This window comes from Stenella coeruleoalba (assembly GCF_951394435.1).
Source record: "Stenella coeruleoalba genome assembly, chromosome: 9".
NCBI lineage: Eukaryota > Metazoa > Chordata > Mammalia > Artiodactyla > Delphinidae > Stenella > Stenella coeruleoalba.
In genome coordinates this window covers 91,016,999-91,036,988 of record NC_137155.1, presented here as the reverse complement: position 1 = coordinate 91,036,988, position 19,990 = coordinate 91,016,999, and the positions used below count along the sequence as shown (strand labels likewise).

The window sequence follows — 19,990 nt, the reverse complement described above, 5'->3', positions numbered from 1 at the left end:
TTCACTTTCTACAGTGTGTCTTTCTGTAATATTTAAACTTTGTATCACAAGCATGTGGAGCCCACTTCTCTTGCTGCCCTCGGTCTCCCCGCTTGTGACCCCTCAGCGCCAGTGCGCGCCACCAACTTCCCACAGGCACTGTGGTCTACAGTTCAAATTCAAGATGGAATTTAGATGGCCCTGGGTGCCTCTGAGTCTGAGCCCAGCCCAAGGTGGTGGGCTGTGGCCGGGGGAGCCAGGCCTTGGCGTCTCCCTCTTAGGGACCGTGACACAGTGACGCACATCATGTTTTCCTCGCGGACTCGCTCTGAGCCAAAACACGTGGAAGATAAGAAGTCTTTGATTTTATAAACTACATAGGTGATGATCGTCATCCCAGGCGAAGATATTTAAGCAGGAAAGCCAGTCAGGATGCTCCCCTCTCAGCTCCTGTCCACACTGGAAATGAACAAGCAGCCCATCTCAACAGGGACAGCGGCTGACTCTGAGAGGTGAAATAGAGGGACAGAAGAGACCTTTCCTTTATATTTTATATACTTTTTGAACTATTTTCATATTTTTAGTAATCTTTATTAGCCCTAAAAAAATAACTTACTATATGCCATCTCTTTAAAAATTGAATTTTTATGTAAGAATATACATAAATACCTTCTGTTTCTAGAAAGTGGAAACATTGCAGATAAGGTTAAGTCTCCTAGACGTTCCCCCCTGCCCCAGCCCAGACAATCTACAGCAAAATCCACTAGTATTATCACTTTGGTATGTATCTATCTTTCCACATCTTTTTAAATGCATTTTCAGGCATATATATATATATCCCCACATTAAATACATAGCCTGGGGTTGGTAGAGATTAAACATAAAGTGTTTTCATATAGTGCTTTCTTTCTGCTGGACTTTTTCTCTCAGTTGCTTGTCTTCAGGGAGCATCCTTTGCAGTAGTTTACCTCCCCTCCTAAGATCCTTCCCCTCCACATCCTGCTTCCTTCCCGTCTCTCAGGAGTAGCGAGTCTGTGGTCTTTCCAAATGCTGCTACCAAGATCACTCCAGCAGAAGTCCCTGGGGTAGAGTTGCCTGATTTGGCAAATAAAAATATAGGAGGCAGGTTAAATTTTAATTTCAGATAACGAATACTTTTTAAATATAAGTATATCCCACGGAGCACTTGGGACGTTCTTATACAAAAAACAAAAACACTATTATTTATTTATTTATCTGAAATTCAGATTTAACCGAATGGTCTGTATTTTATCTGCCAATCCTATCCTGGGGCACTTGTTAAAAATTGGCCTTATCCCCTTATGAGATTCAGTAGGTCTGGGTGGAGTCTGCCAGGAATCTGTATTTTTTTCATGGTATTCAGATTACTGGTCAGGGCTGGGAACCCTGTCCTCCACACCAGGCTGGCAGGGGACCAGGCTTCTCCCGCCGTGAAAATACACATTTTCAAGCTTATTCATTTCTCAGTCTTTATTGAGTTAGCCCAGTAGGAGTCAGGCCTCCAGAGTACAGGTCTCTGGGACTTCTGCCTTGGGGGAGTCCTCTAGGTGTGCCGCTCCTTCCCTAACTCTCAAAAATCAGCACGATGGCAGAGGGCTGGAGGGGGAAATGGGTGGGGCCAGGGACAAGGAAGAGAGAAGGGTCTGCGCTCTGGGCTCCCCCTTACCCGTCTCCCGGCTCTTTCTGGGTAACCCCTCAGCCAGACCCTTCTGCCCCTCTCTTCTCCTTCGCCAAGTAAAGGCGAGGCTCGGGGCCTGAAGGGGCGTGGCCAACAGAACCCGAGCCACAGCCAATCCCAGCCGGGTCCTTGGCTCGGAGGAGGAAGTGGGTGTGGCGACGGAGAGGGGCGTGGCTTGACGGTTTAGAGCGACTCGTCGGAACCAGTCCCGACCCGGGAGGCGAAGCTAACTCCCTACCTGGGCCCGGGTGCATCCCGCTCGGCACCTCTCGGCTGCTCCGCGTATAAAATGGAGGGAGCCCGGGCGGCGTCGGGGGAAGACCAAGACGGAGCCGAGTTCCCAATGGAGCCCTTGGGAAGCCGGGTCCCGGAGCTGGAGCAGCCCCAGGTCCCCGCGGAGGAAAGACGCCCTGAGAGTCCCGAGAGCAGCCCGAGTCTGGCTCCCGCAGTGAAGGAGGAGGCGCGCGCGGGCCAGGACCTGTCGGGCGGGAAGAAGCTGCCCTCGCCTCGACCCGCGCCCCTGCGGTTGCTGCCATCCAGCCCGGGCTACAGCGCCTTCCGCCGTCAGGAGTCGGCCAGCCCGGAGCTGCCGTCGCCGGGCCCAGCCGCGGCTGAGCAGCCCCGGGACGGCGAGACGCCGGGGGCAGAGCAGATGCTCAGGGCCGCGCCCGGTGAGCCGGCTCGGGGCGCCTGGGCCCCCATGGAACTGCAGGTGGACGTGCGCGTGAAGTCCGTGGGCGCGGCCGGCAGCAGCTGCGCGCCCTCGCCGGCGCCCTCCACGCGCTTCCTCACCGTCCCGGTGCCGGAATCGCCGGCCTTCTCCCATCACGCCTCCCCAGCGCACCCGCTCCTGCGGCTGACCCCGTCTCCGGGAGGCACCTGGGGCCGTGGCACGCCGCTGGCCGCAGCCCAGACGGAGCGCGACCTCGACGCCGAGGGTTGGGCCGGTCCCGCCGAGGGGCGCGCGGAGTCCCCGGGATCCCCCACGTGCCGCTGCCGCTGCAAGGAGGACGCCGTGCTCCACGCCGAGATGGACGGCGACAAGAAGCTGTCCCGCGTCATAAAGCTCGTAGGTAAGCGCGCGCCGGCGCCGGGAGCCGCGCTCTCGGGTGGGGGTCGACTAACGTGAGGCCCGCCTGCTACCCACCCAGCGTTGGGCCACTGCGGCGGAGGAACCCCACCCGGCCTCTCTGGCGTAGAGTCGGTAACTTTTGGTCTACGTAATTATAATCCAACTTGTTGGCAGTAAAAGAATAAAACCGCTATTCTCCCTCCCCGACCCTCCAAGAACTTTCCCGTTCGCTCTTGGTGTGCGCAGCGTCTTTGAGAAGTAGAGGTGGAAGGAATTCCAGGCGAGGGGAGGTCTTTCAGGATCACGTGACGGCGGTGGCGGCCCGGCAGCACCGCGGTCTCCCGACTCCTTGCTTCGGCTCGCCGATCTCTCGCAGGTCCAGACTCCTTTTTTCCCTCTCGTATATTGAGGACCAGTTGACCCCTAACACTCATCCATTCAGCAGCTACTGCTGCTACTGCGTGGGGACTTCGGGCCAGACTGTGCTAGGGTGTGTGTGAGTTTTTTTGTTGCCGCGTGGCGGGTGGCGACTTGCAGGGAAGAAGAAAGAGCCTGAAAAATACAAAAATCCTGGACAAGGAACCAGAAGGGAGTGGCTGGTGAACTTGAGGGCATGGGAAAGCTTCCTGCAGCTAAAGCCCTGAAAGCTGAGTAGGAGTTGGGGGTGGTAGCGCGCCTTCTGGCTGGAGGGCCTAGAGGCCTCCCCAGCAGACAACCTGCTGAAAGCTTGACCGGTTGAGAGGAGACCGGTCAGCTAGACAGGCTCCAAACCCCGAGGGCCTGTATGCCAGGGGTTCTTAGACATGGTAGAGTTCAGGGGCTCTAATCACGCGGGGACTTTTGCAAAGTTGGGTGTGAGCACATTTTCTGCACGAGAGGTGTATCGTTTTCTGGTGCTGCTGTAACAAATTGGCACAAACTTAGAGGCTTAAAATGGCACTAATTTATTATCTTGCAGTTCTGTAAGTCTGAAGTCTGATATGGGCTCAAGAGACTAAAGGCCAGATGGCAGGGCTGTGATCCCTGCTGGGGGCCCTAGGAGATGATTGTTTCCTTGCCTTTTCTAGCTGAGGGCGACTGAGTTCCTTAGCTCATGGTCCTCTGTATATTCAAAACCAACCAGGACTTCCCTGATGGCGCAGTGGTTAAGAATCCGCCTGCCAATGCAGGGGACATGGGTTCGGGCCCTGGTCCGGGAAGATCCCACATGCTGCGGAGCAAATAAGCCCATGCACCAGAACTCCTGAGCCTGCAAGCCGCAACTACTGAGCCCACGTGCCACAACTACTGAAGGTCGCGCGCCTAGAGCCCGAGCTCCGCAACAAGAGAAGCCACCGCAATGAGAAGCCCACGCACCACGACGAAGAGTAGCCCCCGTTCGCTGCAACTAGAGAAAGCCCGTGCGCGGCAACGAAGACCCAACGCAGCCAATAAAAAAGAGAAAAACCAGCCAGTGTCAGGCTGAACCTTTCCACTGCCATCTCTGGGGCTGTCCTGTCCTTTTGCCTCCCTCTTCCATTTATGAGGACCCTTGTGATGACATTGGACCCACCCAGAAATTCGGTATAGTCTACCCATCTCAAGGTCAGCAGATAAGCAACCTCAATTCCATCTGCAGCCTTAATTCCTCTGTGCCTTGTAACCTAACATATCCACAGGTTCCAAGGATTAAGACGTGGACTTCTTTAGGAGGACATTATTCTGTCCACCACAATGAGTCTGTAGCTTTTTTTAAAAAATAAATTTGTTTATTTTATTTATTTACTTTTGGCTGTGTTTGGTCTTCGTTGCTGCGTGCGGGCTTTCTCTAGTTGTGGTAAGCGGAGGCTACTCTTTGTTGCGGTGCGCAGGTTTCTCATTGCGGTGGCTTCTCTTGTTGCAGACCACGGGCTCTAGGGACGCGGGCTTCAGTAGTTGTGTGACGTGGGCTTCAGTAGTTGTGGCTCGCGGGCTCTAGAGTGCAGACTCAGTAGTTGTGGCGCACGGGCTTAGTTGCTCTGCGGCATGTGGGATCTTCCTGGACCAGGGCTCGAACCCGTGTCCCCTGCACTGGCAGGCGGATTCTTAACCACTGCACCACCAGGGAAGCCCAAGTTTGTAGCTTTTTTTTAATCAGATTAATAATAGGAGAGTCTGTGACTAAAAGGGTGGGATGATAAGGAAGTGAGGACTCAAGGAAGTGAGTCGTGGGGAGGTAACATGGTTGGATTTTTATTCTAGAAAGTGAGCTCTGCCAGCACTGTGGAGGAAGGTCAGGACAGGCATGAAATTGAAGGAAGGGAGACCTTAAGAGGTGATAGCACCAGTTCCGCAAGAGCCGATGAAGGTTTGATCTATGGCAGAGGTGGGAGGGAGTGTTCAAAGGTTGAATTAGAGAGTGGGGCCACTGCCCTGATGAAGATGCGCTAACAGGAAGAGTGGGGATGATTCCCGAGTTGCTGAGCTGGGTAGCTGAATGATGGATTGATTGGGTTGTCCTTGCAGAATGGAGAATGGGGGAAGAGGCGTGGGAGAAATAAGCAGGTACATTTGGGAGTTCCAGGTAGTGATGTCATTTAAAGGGAGAGGAGCCAGGCTTCCCTGGCGGTCCAGTGGTTAAGACTCTGCACCCCCTGCACACCTCCATGCTGTGTAGCACAGCCGGAAAAAAAAAAAAGGAAGAGGAGCCAGCCACAGACTGGGAAAGGAAAATGTAGGTGGTAGGAAGAAAATCAGGATGCAGAGAAGCAGAAAAAGGAGAGTTTCTGGAAGATGTGGTCAGCAGTGTCCAGTGTCCAGGGGAGAGGCAGACTTTGGGACTGGATGGTTAGGGAGAGCTGCCACGTGGAAACAGTACTCTGGACATGAGGCAGGTAACCCGGGGGTGTGGAGAGGAATGACGTCATGGGAGGGAGATGCCGGGCAGGAAATACTGCAGGGTGCATGCAGACACTTGATGCTTTGCGCTTCCTCTCTGGGAAGTGTGGGATTAAAGAACTTTCAAGTTCCTGGCTGAAGCTTGGTCTGAGGGAGGCTGCTTGGATGAGGATCTCTGCATTGTGGTTTCTGCCTGTGGTGGCCTTTACCGCCTAGATCAAGCTGGTTACAAGAAGAGGGCACACTAGGGCACAGGCTCAGGGACTTGCCCAGGCCAGTGCGGTAATGCTGCCACCCAGCTGTTTCATGTCCCCTCCTTGTGAACCCAAGAGGGAGGAGACCACTGTGGAGAGGGTTGGAGACGTCACTGCTTTGTCTCTTCCCTTGCTTTTTGGGGCAGATGTCCCAGAGGCGCTGTCCAGGTGTAAACTGAAGAATCAAGGACTCAGGGAATGTTCTATATGGGAGCCCTCAGCCCAGAAGAGAAATTGGCTTTTGCAGAGAGCCTAAAACTGGGGGGGAGGGACTTCCCTGGTAGCACGGTTGGTTAAGACTGTGCTCCCAGTGCAGTGGGCCCGGGTTCAATCCCTGGTCAGGGAACTAGATCCCACATGCGTGCCGCCACTGAGAGTTCCCATGCCACAACTAAGGAGCCCGCCTGCCACAACTAAGACCCGGTGCAACCAAATAAATAAATAAATAATAATTAATTTAAAAAATAAAGAAATAAAACTGGGAAAGAGCTGGATCCTCAAATGGAGACTATTCCCTTTTAGGCGTTGGTTCAGAGTCACCTCTTCTGGTCCCCAAGGCAAGATCAGGTATCCCTATTCCATGCTCCACGGGCCCTTGTGCTGCCCAGCTCCAGCATCCCTCTTGTAAGTATGCTCCCCTGGATTCTGAGCCCCGCGGGCCATGGCAGGTGACAGTCTAGCCTTTCACTGAATTTCCAGCACCTGGCACTTAAGTGCTCTGTAAATCCTTACTCAATGAGTAGCACTAACCTCAGAGTGCAAGCACATGTCAGAAGCGCTTAGTCCCATCCCCGTCCGGGGAAGGGGAGCGGCAGTTGGATCTCAGTGGTTGTCCAGCCTTGCTGCCGCCTGTCACATTGTACTCAACACATCAGGTGTGGAAGATGTGAGGAAACGGCCATCCTGACCCTGCCCTCCAGCAGTCCTCAGTCTGGGCAGGAGAAAACAAAAGCGCCTGGCAGTCTGGGATGGTGCCAGGAGGGGTCCATTCAGAGGAAGAATGCTCTCAGTGCCTGGAGGAAGTGGAGCTGGGAGAGGTGATGTCCAGCATGGTCAGGCTCCGCCGGGAGAGCAGAGGCCACCGGCCGAAGTAGATGGACCTGGAGGCAGTGACACAAGCAGGCCTCTCACTGGCAGGAGCCCTTTGAGCCCCTGTGCTGAACTTTGTATTTGGAAGTTTGTATTTTATTTTTTTTAATAAATTTATTTTATTTATCTATTTATTTTTGGCTGCGTTGGGTCTTCGTTGCTGCACGCGGGCTTTCTCTAGTTGCGGTGAGCGGGGGCTACTCTTCGTCGCGGTGCGTGGGCTTCTCAATGCGGTGGCTTCTATTGTTGTGGAGCACGGGCTCTAGGCGCGCGGGCTTCAGTTGTTGTGACACGCAGGCTCCAGTAGCTGTGGCTCACGGGCTCTAGAGCTCAGGCTCAGTAGTTGTGGCACGGGGGCTTGGTAGTTGTGGCTCGAGGGCTCTAGAGCGCAGGCTCAGTAGTTGTGCCACGTGGGCTTCAGTAGTCGTGCCTCACGGGCTCTAGAGCGCAGGCTCAGTAGTCGTGGCGCACGGGCTTAGTTGCTCTGCGGTATGTGGGATTTTCCCGGACCAGGGCTCAAACCTGTGTTCCCTGCATTGGCAGGCGGATTCTTAACCACTGCACCACCAGGGAAGTCCCTGTATTTCATTTTTTAAGATGCCCCCCTGCCCCCATTGGATAAACTAAGTCGCACAAAACCTGGCTCCACCCCAGCCATGGGATTTGACTAGGAGGAAGCAGAAGGTGTTTCAGTTGTGGGGTGGGAAAGGTAGTTGAAATGTAGACAATGACGATGGGATGAGCAGTGAGGAAAAGCAGCAGAGGGTGTGACCCTGGAGATGTCAATCCCAGATACAAACAGGAAATCGGGTGGTGGGTATATACAATGTCCATGGTCTTTTAAATGGAATTACTCTTTTCAAAGTAATGGAATATTTGCCACAGACTAACGCCTGCTGTTTCAGGCTTCGGGAAATATAATGATTGAGTTCTTAGGACCCTCACACTGATTTTGTGGCATTCCTGACCCTCATCCCCAAGGTTTGGGTGGGTCCTGGGCCCCTTGCAGCGAGGTGTTTGCTCTGATTGATTTCACGCCTGAGTCGTGGCAGAGGTCAAGTTCTGAGTGCTCAGTTACTTCAGATGGGTGTGTCTTTCCAGGTGGAAAGCTGCTTATAATTCTGGCTGTGATTAAGCATTTACTATGTTCTACTCCTCGAGTTTTCCCCTCTGACTTCCCTGGTTACTCCATCTACAGGGCAGGATGTGGCATCGGAATGTGTTCTTTTTTTTTTTTCTGGCCACGCAGCACAGCTTGCAGGATCTTGGTTCCCTGACCAGGATCGAACCTGGGCCCCCAGCAGTGGAAGCACAGAGTCCTAACCTCGGGACTGCCAGGGAAGTCCCTGAACATGTTCTGTCTCTGAGCCTTTGCACCCTTCCTCCCACCTGGAGTGTCCTCCTGTCTTCCTTTCGCCTCCACAGCCTCATTCCAGCCATCTGGTCCCCTAGGTCCTTGGGCGGCTGACAACTCACATCCGTCTAGCGCTCTGCAGCCCGAAAGGCGCTCTCTGTGTGAAGCTTCGTTAGTGGCCTCTAGTGACCTGGAGAGATAGAAGAGGTAGATGTGATTCCAATGTTAAAAGGAAAACCACCAAGAACACTTGAGGGGCCCATAGAGTCAGGACTCGAACTTGAATTTGGGGGTCTGTCGAACTCTGAACCTAGCCTTCGTTCCTCTCTTGTGTGGAGTTTGATCTCCTGCTACCTTTGCCTGTCCCGTTAGCTCCCTGAGTGCGGGGCCCTTGCCCCATCCTTGGAGCTATTTGTGCCCTATGTCTAATGCACATCAGATGCTCAATACATGGTTCTTAGCCACTTTCTTTCTTGAAGAGAATCTTACGTCTTCTAGTTATTTAAGAAGTGGAATATCTTCTAGCAGTTTTCTCCGAGGTATGAGGTTTGGACCCAAATTGAGTGGATTATCCTGGTGTCTTGGGCCTGAGGGTGGGCGATGAGGTGGGCATGTTGATGGTATAGGAGTCAGCATGGTCCTGAGTTGGGACCATCTCCTAACCTGTGTCTCCTGGTTGTCCCCTCCCCTCCCGCAGGGCTGCCCATGTACATGAGGTCCCTGCGCTGGGCCCTGGCAGTCATGGCCGTGCTCCTGGCGGTGTCTACGGTGGCCATTGTGGCCCTGGCCTCGAGAGCAGGTATGGGACCTCCCCGTCCCCTCTCCTCCCCCTCTCCTCCCCTGCTCCCCCAGCAGGGTGTCTAGTCCTTCTAGCTCCTTTGTGAGAATTAGAAAAAGACATGCCCCCCACACAGATGCAGCGTGAAGACACAGGGCTCGGTGAGCAGAGGTAAGGGAGAAGAGCCCCTTCCTTCTGTGGACACAGCCTGCACTTGGAGAGGCCTTGTGCACAAGCTGTGCAGCCTTCCCAGGGCCTGCCCGCCTTGCTTACCCCTCCAAGGCTTGCCAGTTCCATGCCTCCAGATTTGCCCCCTGATTTTTTTTTTTTAATTTATTTTTGGCTGCGTTGGGTCTTCATTGCTGCACGTGGGCTTTCTCTAGTTGCGGCGAACGGGGGCTACTCTTTGTCGCAGTGCACGGGCTTCTCATCGCGGTGGCTTCTCTTGTTGCGGAGCGTGGGCTCTAGGCATGCGGGCTTCAGTAGTTGTGGCACGTGGGCTCAGTAGTTGTGGCTCGCAGGCTCTAGAGCACAGGCTCAGTAGTTGTGGCACACGGGCTTAGTTGCTCCGCGGCATGTGGGATCTTTCCGGCCCAGGGCTCGAACATGTGTCCCCTGCATTGGCAGGCGAATTCTTAACCACTGCGCCACCAGGGAAGTCCGCCCCCGCCTCCCCGATTTTTGAACATCCACACATTCAGCTCTGTACTGTTTACCCTGCACTCACTGGTGGTCTCTGTGCTGCAGGGGCCAGGTGCCAGCCATGCCCCCAGGGCTGGATGTGGTCCATGGAGCACTGCTACTACCTCTCTGCCGAAGCTGAGGCCTGGGAGGCCAGCCAGGCTTTCTGCTCAGCCCACCATGCTACCCTCCCCCTGCTGAGACACACCCAGGTGAGGAGCGGGGGAGGTGGGCAGGAGAGGGGCGTGGTTATCATTACAGATTAGATTCTCAGTACTAGAAGGAACCTCAAAGATCTAGTCCAACTCTGTGTTATAGAAAAAGTCACCAAGGCCTGGAGAAATAAAGTGACATGCAGGAGGACCAGACATCAGGTCTCCAAGATGTTCAGTTTGCTCTTCATTCTAAGAAGTGGAAGTGGAGCTGGGGAGGGCTGGAGCGGAGATGCTCCCATCCAACCTGGTGACCAAGCACTTAACAGTGAGCTCAGGAACAAGTCTGTGCTGGCCGGTCTGTGGGAGAGACACACGTGTACTCTCTGAGAGGTGGTCTGGAAAATAAATTACATTTAGTGGGTATTCCAGTCAGGTATTGCTATAATAATACTGGGTAACAAATCACCCCAAAAGTCAGTGACTTAAGACAGTAGGCATCTCTCTCTTGATCGCTGGTCTGTGGGAGGCCCGTGGATGGGCTAATGTGGGCTGAGTCTGGCAGGACAGCTCAGCTTCGGGATGCAGACTGGCTGCGCTTGGCCTGAGCCCGTGGATTGGGCTTGTGTTTGCTCCATGAATCTCGCGTCCTTCTTCTTGAGAGAAACTCTTTGTAAGAAAAATGGCAGGAGGGCAAGAACTGAGGACTTCTCATGTCATATGTGCTAACATTCCGTTGGGCAAAGCAAATAACATGGCCAAGCCCAACATCAAAGGGACAGGGTAGTATACTCCATGCCCCACTCCCACCCTGGGGGTGGAGGGGGAGGAGTGAATATTTGCTGAATAATAATCCAGTCAGTGGGTCTGAGGGTGGCTACAAAAAAGGACCGATAAACTGGATCCAAACCTTGGCTTAATTTTATCTAACTTAGGGCAGGTGCCAAGAATTTATATTAGCTGTTCTAATATGCATGAAAAAGCACCATTCTTTCAGTCAGTGCCTTAATAAACATTTACTGAGCACCTGCACTGCGTTTGGCACTGGGGATTCCATGAAGAGCCAGCCTCCACCTTCACGTGACTAAGAGCAGCGAGTGAGGCAGAGAGTAATCTGGAAATCTTAGAAATAGATGTTTAATTACTATATTGATCTATGCTATGAAGGGAAGGTGCACGATGCTCTGGTTATATATGACAGGAATATGTGATTGAAGGTCAAGGTGGGCAGGGCAGCGTGGACCAGAAAAAAAAAAAAAAACCGGGAAACTAAAAACTAGTTCAGGAGATGGACAGACAGCCTCCTAGAATCCTCTGTCTCTTGCTTCAGTCTGGACTGGCTGCTCACGAGGCCTGCTACCCAGCTATTGACTTGGAATTTCTTTTTACCTTCATCCTCAATATACCTTTGCCTCTTTCCTGTGTGAGATCCCGTTTCCTAGATTCCATGTCTTTTCTTGGTAAAGCACACCCTCTATAAATTTGCTGGAAGACATTTGAGATCTCTCATGTCTAAAGATACTTTTATTCTAACCTCTCATTTGATTGATAGCTTGGCTGGGTACAGATTTCTAAGTTGGAAATAGTTTACCTCCAGAATTGTGCAGATTTTGCTCCATTGCCTTCCACCTTTTAGTCCGACCACTAAGAAGTCTCATTCACGCTGATTCCCAACCCTTTGTATGTGACTCTTACCAGCCCCCCTACCCCAAACTCTGGAAATTTTCAGGGTCTTCACCTTTGTTCTTATTCAGTGTTCTGAAATTTAACAATAATAGTCCTTTGTGGGTCTTTTTCTTCATTTTTATTTCTGCTGCCTTATTTGTAATTTTAAGAACTCTTTTTGGTTCTTCAAATGTTCCTTTTGTATGGTGTCCTGTTCCTGTTTCAAGGATGAAGCATCTTATCTCACTGTAAATAGTAATTATAGTGTTTTGGAAGTTTTCTTCTGCTCCCTGCATTATCTCTTCTTTTATGCAAGTGCTTTTTATTCTGTGCCTTGGCATTTTCCTATACCTTGCCTCTAATATTTGAGCACTTTGGGGCTTCTCAATACAAATTAGCATGTTTCTCAGCTTCCTCCCACTCCACCCTTTCCTTGAAAAATCACTAGGCTTTCTTGGGTCCGCTAAGCCAATCAATGTTGTCCAGCTTCCAAAATTTTGTTGACATTTCTCATCTGCTGTTATCTCCTCCCATTCTTATATCCTTTTTTCCCCCTTATGTTATTATTTAAGGAAGTTCCCTTCTGTTCCTGTTTTACTAAGAGTTTTAAGCATGAATGAGTCTAATTTCATTGGATTTTTTTTGCATACATTAAGATGGTAATATCTTTTATGTTTCCTCCTTTAATCTTGTGGTTATTATTATTATTTTTTAAATTCTTGGCCTCTTGTAATAAGGTTTATTTAGCCAGGATTTTTTTCTTCCCAAAATACTTCTGTATTTGAGTTGATAATTTTACTTAAGATTTTCTCACATATGAAATTTCATTTCCTGCCCAGTCCTAAAATCAAAGGTATTCCACCCCACACTGCAGGGAAGGCAGCTTCTGTAGTTTTCTTTTCTCTGGGAGAATTCTCATGAAGTGGATATAAAAATCTGCTGGAGAAAATGTTTTACATGAACATGGATTATTTTATTACCAGGAATAACACATTTTTCCAAAAAACATGGGGAAATGAAAAAGATACAATGTAGATTGAAAAAAGTCATGTGTGATCCCAATATGGTAAATATATATGCAAAGAAAACATACTGAACGGAAGTATATTAATAGCAGTTATCACTGGAGTCAAGATTATGAGCGATTATTTTCCTTCTTCTTTAAAGCTTTTTTAAATTGTCTAAATGTCCTACAAATAGTATGCACTATGATTGGGGGAAATACTAGCGTAATGGTAGCCCATGGAGGCAAGAGATCAGAATGTAATGTTTTCTGCCCAACCCAGCCTGGTTGCATCTACAAAATGAAGGCCAGTGGGAACTTGGTGAGTCCCTAGAGAGTGCCTGGACCCGACGAGGGGGGCGAGCTGGGCAGGGACTTAGCGGCCCATCTCCTGAGTCAGACCCACTGAGCACAGCAAGTGTCATCAGAAAACTGGTGAAGTAAAAGTTCCCTGCCCTCGGGCCTCTCATCAGACAGGTTCAGTCCACCATGACCTCGGACATCGGCTGAACAAATGGCCTCCCTGTGGCTGGGGGTCCTCAAAGAGGGGAGATGAGCCGAACTACCCACATCGCAAACGGAGCTTGAATTCTTTTAAAACTAAGCAAACAGGATCAATCATTTGTAACACAAGTATATATTCAGAAAATATATCACAAAGTTTGGATAAGCTTTTTCCAAAAAGGAGCTTCCAAAAAGCCCCTTGCAAAAAGACCAAAGTGAAGATTTGGGTCTCAGGCAGTTGAAATCCAGAATATGAGGACCGTGGAGCTCTGGAGTCCTGCTGAGTTCTGGACAAGGGCCAGAAGCTGCAGAAGGCACCAAGGCAGGTGTGGGGAAGAGCAGCGGAGGACAGGCTGGCCGCTGGCAGAGGGGCTGGGCCGCTGGCAGAGGCCAGGCTCCACGAGCTGGGATGCGAGACCCCAGGGACACGCCAAGGTGCCAGTAGGACGCGCAGCCCCAGGATAGACATGTCTCGTCCCCCCAAGAGGTTAGAGGAAGGAGCGAGTTTCAGTGCCTCTGTGCCGTCAGTCATTAGACTCACTGGCCATTGCTTTAAGGTCAGCTTTGTTTTGCAGGGTCGGGGAAGGAAGAAGCTTCCTGAAACGTACACATTGACTGTAAGCCACGTTTTGAGTGCAGAAAGATGAAAACACGAATAAATATCATAGGATTCAGAAAATTAAGTAGTTTAAAACATTTAAATATTAAAGCAGAAATGTTTGAAGGCAGAAAGTAGAGTGGTGGTTGCCAAGGGGAGGGGGAAGTGGGAGTTGTATAGTGGGTGCAAAGTTTCAGTTGGGGAAGATGAAAAAGTTTTGGAGATGGGGGTGGGCGATAGTCCCACAACAGTGCGAATGAACCTAGCGCCACTGAATTATACACTTAAAAATGGTTGAAATGGTAAACTTTATATATATATTTTACCACAGTTTTTTACTTTTTTTTTTTTTTTTTTTTACGGTACGCGGGCCTCTCACTGTTGTGGCCTCTCCCGTTGCGGAGCACAGGCTCCGGACGTGCAGGCTCAGCGGCCATGGCTCACGGGCCCAGCCGCTCCGCGGCATGTGGGATCTTCCCAGACCGGGGCACGAACCCGTGTCCCCTGCATCGGCAGGTGGACTCTCAACCACTGCGCCACCAGGGAAGCCCTACCACAGTTTTTTAAAAAGAAATGTATGAAAGGATGGAAAACAATTTACCTTAATTTTAATACGTAAAATATGAGAGTTCAGGTAAATTCTGCTCAGGATCACATTCCCCTCCCCCCACGTTGGTGGCAAAGTTGGAGATGCACCAGCTGGAGTAGATGGAGGCCCCAGATACCTGTGCCATTACGGAGCAGTCCTTTGAGCCATAAATTACACAGAAGTTTCTAGAATTTACTTATATCTCCAGGCAATGCTTTTCCCACACCATAATTTTTGCTAACAATGGGAACAGGTTAATGGTGTCTGAGCTGCAAGGAAAAAGACAGAATGGAGTGGGTGGAGCTGGGTGGGGACAGGCCATGGCTCCTGTCACCAGGAGGCCCAGAGGGAGAGCCACATGGCCTGGGGTAGGACAGAGAGAAGGGAAGGATCACCTTGGCAATGCCAAGGCATCAAATGAGGTCACATATGTTGGAGTCGGACACGAAGCTTTGTACACCATCCAACAGACTGGAGGCGCCTCATTTAATGAGTGTGTACTACATGCCCTTGGCTGTGTGCACAAAACATCTCCCCGTTTTACAGAGGACCACGCTGAAGCTCTGAAAGGTCGGGACTTAACTAGGGTCACTTAGCTTGCAAGTCACAGGACCAGAATTTGAATATGGGGTGGCCTAGCCCCAAAGCTCTACTCTGCAGTGATAGCCCCCTTCTCGGCCCTGGGAGGAGCTCCAAGCTCTGGTGTGTCTTCCCGATCAGGCAGCTGATTGCTGCCAGGAGGTCGGGGCTGGCCAGCAGGAGCCCCGAGTCTGCTGCAGCCACGGCAGTGAGATGCTTGGAGCTGCTGTGCCCTCTGACTCGCAGCTCAAACCCAGCCCAGGTTCCTTCTCATCCCTTCCAAAGCTCCCACCCAACCCTGCCCAAGGGCCCCAGCCTGTGGAGTCCAGCCAGAGAGGAAATGACCAGCCCAGGAGAGGCTGTACGTGCGCCTGATGCAGTCTGGCCTTTGGGATTTCAGAAGGGGTAAGGTTGGCACCCTTCAGTCTGGAAGTTCCTTCTGGCTCTTCTCCCAGCTGTTGACCAGCTGATGTTCTCTTGAACGTCTGCACCAACACCTCTGGGAGCAGGGCTGGCCTGACAGCCCGGTTGTTACCTGTGGCCCTTGCTGGTTATTGGCAGTGACACAGGGGAGGGGGGCCAGTTTTGTTGAGCTGGTCTACTATGTGCTGGGCTGTCGTGGTCAGTGGTGAATAGGGCAGGCACCCGGCGCTCACCAAGTTCACTGTCTGATACTGAACACTGACCAGGAAGCCAGCCAGCCAAATGCCACACACCATGCTCTAAACTGTGAAGGTTGAGGCAGCCCAGGGGAGGGGGTCAGAATCGTGTCCCTACAGGAAGTGACCTTTAAACTGAGACCTCAAGGACAAATAGGAGTGTCACCAAGGGGATGGGCATCACGTGGTGCTTGCTTTCTAATCCCCAGGGTTAAATATAGAGGTTTTGTCTCTGTCAACATAAACACTTTCCTAGGGAAGAACTGAACATACATCAAATCTATGTCCCTTCTCGTCACTAACGCGAATGTGTGCTGCTCGGCGTGGGCTCGCTGGCGTGGTCTGCTTTTTTCCACTCGGCGTGATTTTGTATCCACGTTTCCTTGCGTAACTGCATCTTCCGTGTGCTCATCATCTTTAACAGCTCTGTGAGTTTCCATCATGTTGATGTCCCAGAATCTGCCTAGTTATTTCCTGACTGCAGAGCATTTGGGTGGTTTCCATTTTTTCTTTACAAATAGCAGTGTGATAATTTTGCGAAAGTTCATTTTCTCCCCTTTATGTACTTGGATTTCTTCCCCAAAGTGGAATTACCCGTCCGAGCAATAGGAACTGTGTTGCCACTCTTTTTTTGTAGCACAGATTATGTTCTGGAAAGACTGGGCTGGTGTGGACCACTGTCCCCACCTCTATCCACCAGTCCCCTGCACCAGGACTTACAATATTGAAACATCTTTTTCCAAGTTGAAACTTTTTAAATACAATTTTTTGCTTTAATTCATTACTAAAAATAAGATGACGCTGGGGACAATTATTTAAAAGAAAAAAGCATCTCCGCTAGCTCTCTAACATACTTGTTTTGCTTTTTGTTGTTCCTCGTGTGTCTGCGCCCATGTGCGTACACATTTTTTCATTCTTATAATCATGCCACAACTTTATTTTTATTTATTTATTTTTTTAAATAAATTTATTTATTTTATTTTTATTTATTTTTGGCTGCGTTGGGTCTTCGTTGCTGCGCGCGGGCTTTCTCTAGTTGCGGCGAGCGGGGACTCCTCTTCATTGTGGTGCGCGGGCTTCTCATTGCAGTGGCTTCTCTTGTTGTGGAGCACGGGCTCTAGGTGCGTGGGCTTCAGTAGCTGTGGCACACGGGCTCAATAATTGTGGCTCACGGGCTCTAGAGCGCAGGCTCAGTAGTTGTGGCGCACGGGCTTAGTTGCTCGCGGCACGTGGGATCTTCCCAGGCCAGGGATCGAACCCGTGTCTCCTGCATTGGCAGGCGGATTCTTAACCACTGCGCCACCAGGGAAGTCCATGCCACAACTTTACTTTAGCTTTTTCACTTACTATAACCCTTCATGTACTATGACTTTTCCCCATGTTGCCCCAGGGACTTCATACTCACCCTTATTTTGAATGGTCTCCATAATACTTCCGGAACGAATGCAGTGTAGTTTATGCTCTTGCTGGCGACTGCATTGTTGACCATCTGCTCCCTGGCCGCCTCTGCAGCCTAATCAACCCTAGCGCTCTTCTCCTGCCCAGTGAGGCTACTTGCTGTTTGTCACCTGGATTGCTTTGTAGGCTCCCAGCTTTGCTCATGCCCTTCACCCCCTCTTCTCTGAGCTGCCTCGTTTCTCTGTCCGCTCAGTACCCATCGTGCATTGCTCGTGGGGATGGGCGATCACGTCCTGTCTCGCCTTGGGGAGGGCTGAGATGGGATTGCCCCCATTTCTGGTCCTCAGTCCTGAGCACAATGCCTGTCAACCAGCAAGCACCTAATACAGCTTCCCAATTCCTGGTGTTTGGGGAGGGATGAGTCGCTTCTCTAGCTTGTGGAACTGGGAACTTGCAGAAACCTGGGATGGGGGATGGGGTAGGGGGACGGAAGCCCCAGGTGAGCCGTATCAGTGGCCCGAGAAGAATGACGAGCTGCTTTTCTCTCTCTCAGGACTTCCTGAGCAGATACCCAGTCACCAAGTACTCCTGGGTGGGGGCCCGACGAGGCCCCCAGGGCTGGCACTGGATCGATGGGACCCCTCTGCCACCCCAGCTGTGAGTGACCGTGGGCCTGGGTGGGCGGCCCCTCTTTCCCCAACACGCTAGCATTGGGCCCCCAGTGTGACCCACGTGATACCACAGCAGGCGCCAAAGGGGCTGGAGGGCTTCCCCTCCACGTGCCAGGTTCACCCCCCTGCACCACCCCCAGCCTAGGATGTCCCTTGGTTTCATTTAGTCCTCATCACCCCATCCCTTGTTTGGGTCCCACGCATTCACCCAAGAAGGACTGTCACCATGTTCTATGGATAAGGGGAGTGCTGCTCAGAGAGGTTTGGTGGTTTGCCTAGGGCCACACAGCTGACTCCCTGGGGCAAGAGGCGGGGCACATCATCATAACTCCTGCCTCAGAGCTCTTTCCAGACCCCCCCCCCCCCCCGGGCTCCATGCAGCGATCCCAGCGGTACCCAGGCAGCGGGCACAAGGGCTGGGAAGGCCCGTCAGCCTGAGTACCTTCCCTTCCTCTCGCCCTTCTCCAGACTCCCGGAGGAAGACCAGCAAGAACCGGATCTCAACTGCGGGGGCCTGGAGGGAGGCAAGTTCGTGGCTTCGGACTGTGCCTCCCCCAGACCCTGGGTCTGCGCCAGGGGGACCAAGTGACTTGGGTTCTGCCCGCCCTGAGCCTGCTGGGGGAGGCCAGGCTGAGAGCCGGGGCAGCCTCCTCCCCGGACCCAGGCCTCCAGGTCTCCCCGCTCTGCTCAGTGGCCCCGCCTCGGCGAAGCAGGGAGCGGACTCCTGGCGCAGGGAGGTCGCATCCCCGGGATAGGAGACGTTCTGCGGCCCCGCGGCTGAGCGCCCATTTGAGTGTCCAGCTGCTGAAGCGGATTTGTTCTGTGACCTTGTGGGTTTTTTTGGTTTTGCGTTTTTCCTTCTGAGCCTCAGTTTCTCCCTCATTAAAACGGCCACTTCTCATTCTCCCACTGAACCTGCCTAGTCACAGGTGTGCACCCTTTCAGGCCTAGAGGGACAAAAAGGATGAACGGTCACAGGTGATCCCAGCCTGGCTTCTCATCGAGCCCAGGAAGTGAGTCTCCCATTTCGTGGCCTTGGAATTTGGCAGCGATGACATTATTGCTACACAGGCCACTTCCAGGCGGCCACGCACGCCGACAGCATCCAGAGGGCAGCGCGCGAGACGTGGCCACCCCGGAGGAGAGAGGAAGGAGGGTCCTGTCCCCACCCCGGGGGTTGGCAGAGAGTAAGGTTCTTTGCGGTGACTGGCGTGTGGGACTGGCGGGGCGTCCGGCCAGCTGATGCCCAAGGCTGGGAGGACGCAGAGAGGACACACCCCCTCTTGGCCGGCGAAGCCACCACAAAGCTTGGGGTCCGAGGGAGAAAGGAAATCAGAAATGTGGGGAGGCGTGAGGCTGCTCTTCCTGCCACAACTGTGAGGACCGCAGCCTGAAGGTGTCTCCCACTGAGGTTCAGTGAAGGGCCTCCGGCCTGGAGGGAGTGGCAGCAAGGTGGGGGGAGGGTTTGCTTAGCCTCCAGCCTGGAGAGACTTCCTCAAAGGACAGGAGACTGACTGTACCGGCCTCTGGTCGTGGTGCCAGTCATGTGCAAACCAGCCTTCCTCTTTAAAGGCAGACCAGGTGTCCGAGCTCCTCAGAGAAACCTTTACTGGTCCATTTGAACTAAGAGCTCGTACAGAGTGCGGGGCTGCCCGGGAGAAACGGATGGAGAGTGCTAAGAGCACACCTGACAGGCAATAAAAATCTTAGACGCACTCTGGTGTTTCTCATGGCTTTCTTTTTATTTCAACTACAGATTAACCCCAGAGCTTGATGACATGCTCAGGTTGAACTCGCTTCAAAGCCCTTCTCGGCGAACGTCCGTGTCTGGTGGTGTCAGGCTGGTTTAATGTCAGCTTCAGGGCCACCAGCTTGGGGCCCTCTGGGCTCGGCGCTGTTTAGAATCGCCTGTGGAGCTTAAAAGATCCAGGTGCCCAGTGTGGGTGGTGTGATGCTGGGGCCTGGAAATCAGAGAGTTTTTCAGCTTCAGTTGGTGGGGAAGGGGAGTAAGAAAGTGACCTTTGACCTGCCGAAGTAGGAAGCTCCTAGTTACTGTCCAGAGTTGGCAAACGAAGGAATAGCAGTGTGCACTTATTATTTAGAAATGTGGAAACAAATACTAGAAGAGATGGCAAAAATCATTTAAAGTGGTTGCCTTAAAACTAATCTGATGCCGATAGAAGTCAGGACAGTAGTTGTCTTGGTCTGGGGGGAGGAGTATTAACTGGGCAGGGGGACCAGGGAATATTCAGGGGTGCTGAAATGCTCTAGATCTTGATCTGGGTGGAGCTGGGTACATACGTAAAAATTCATCAAGCTATATACACCTAAGGTTAAAACACTTAAATGCCTGTCTCCAAGGAACAGGAGTGAGGTTACAGGAGTAGTGAGGTTTTTCTTCTTTTTCTTA

The 19,990-nt window shown here is 51.9% G+C and overlaps 1 protein-coding gene across 1 annotated transcript; it reads left to right on the top strand.

Annotated features, from left to right (window-relative positions):
• Positions 1-1,170: 1,170 nt before the first annotated feature.
• KLRG2 (killer cell lectin like receptor G2) lies at positions 1,171-19,221 on the top strand. The gene is made up of 5 exons (XM_079931597.1): positions 1,171-2,751; positions 9,001-9,102; positions 9,829-9,974; positions 17,463-17,566; positions 18,049-19,221. The coding sequence occupies exons 1-5, from the start codon at positions 1,968-1,970 to the stop codon at positions 18,167-18,169; spliced, it is 1,257 nt and encodes a 418-aa protein (XP_079787723.1). The 5' UTR covers positions 1,171-1,967; the 3' UTR covers positions 18,170-19,221.
• The last annotated feature ends 769 nt before the right edge of the window (positions 19,222-19,990 follow it).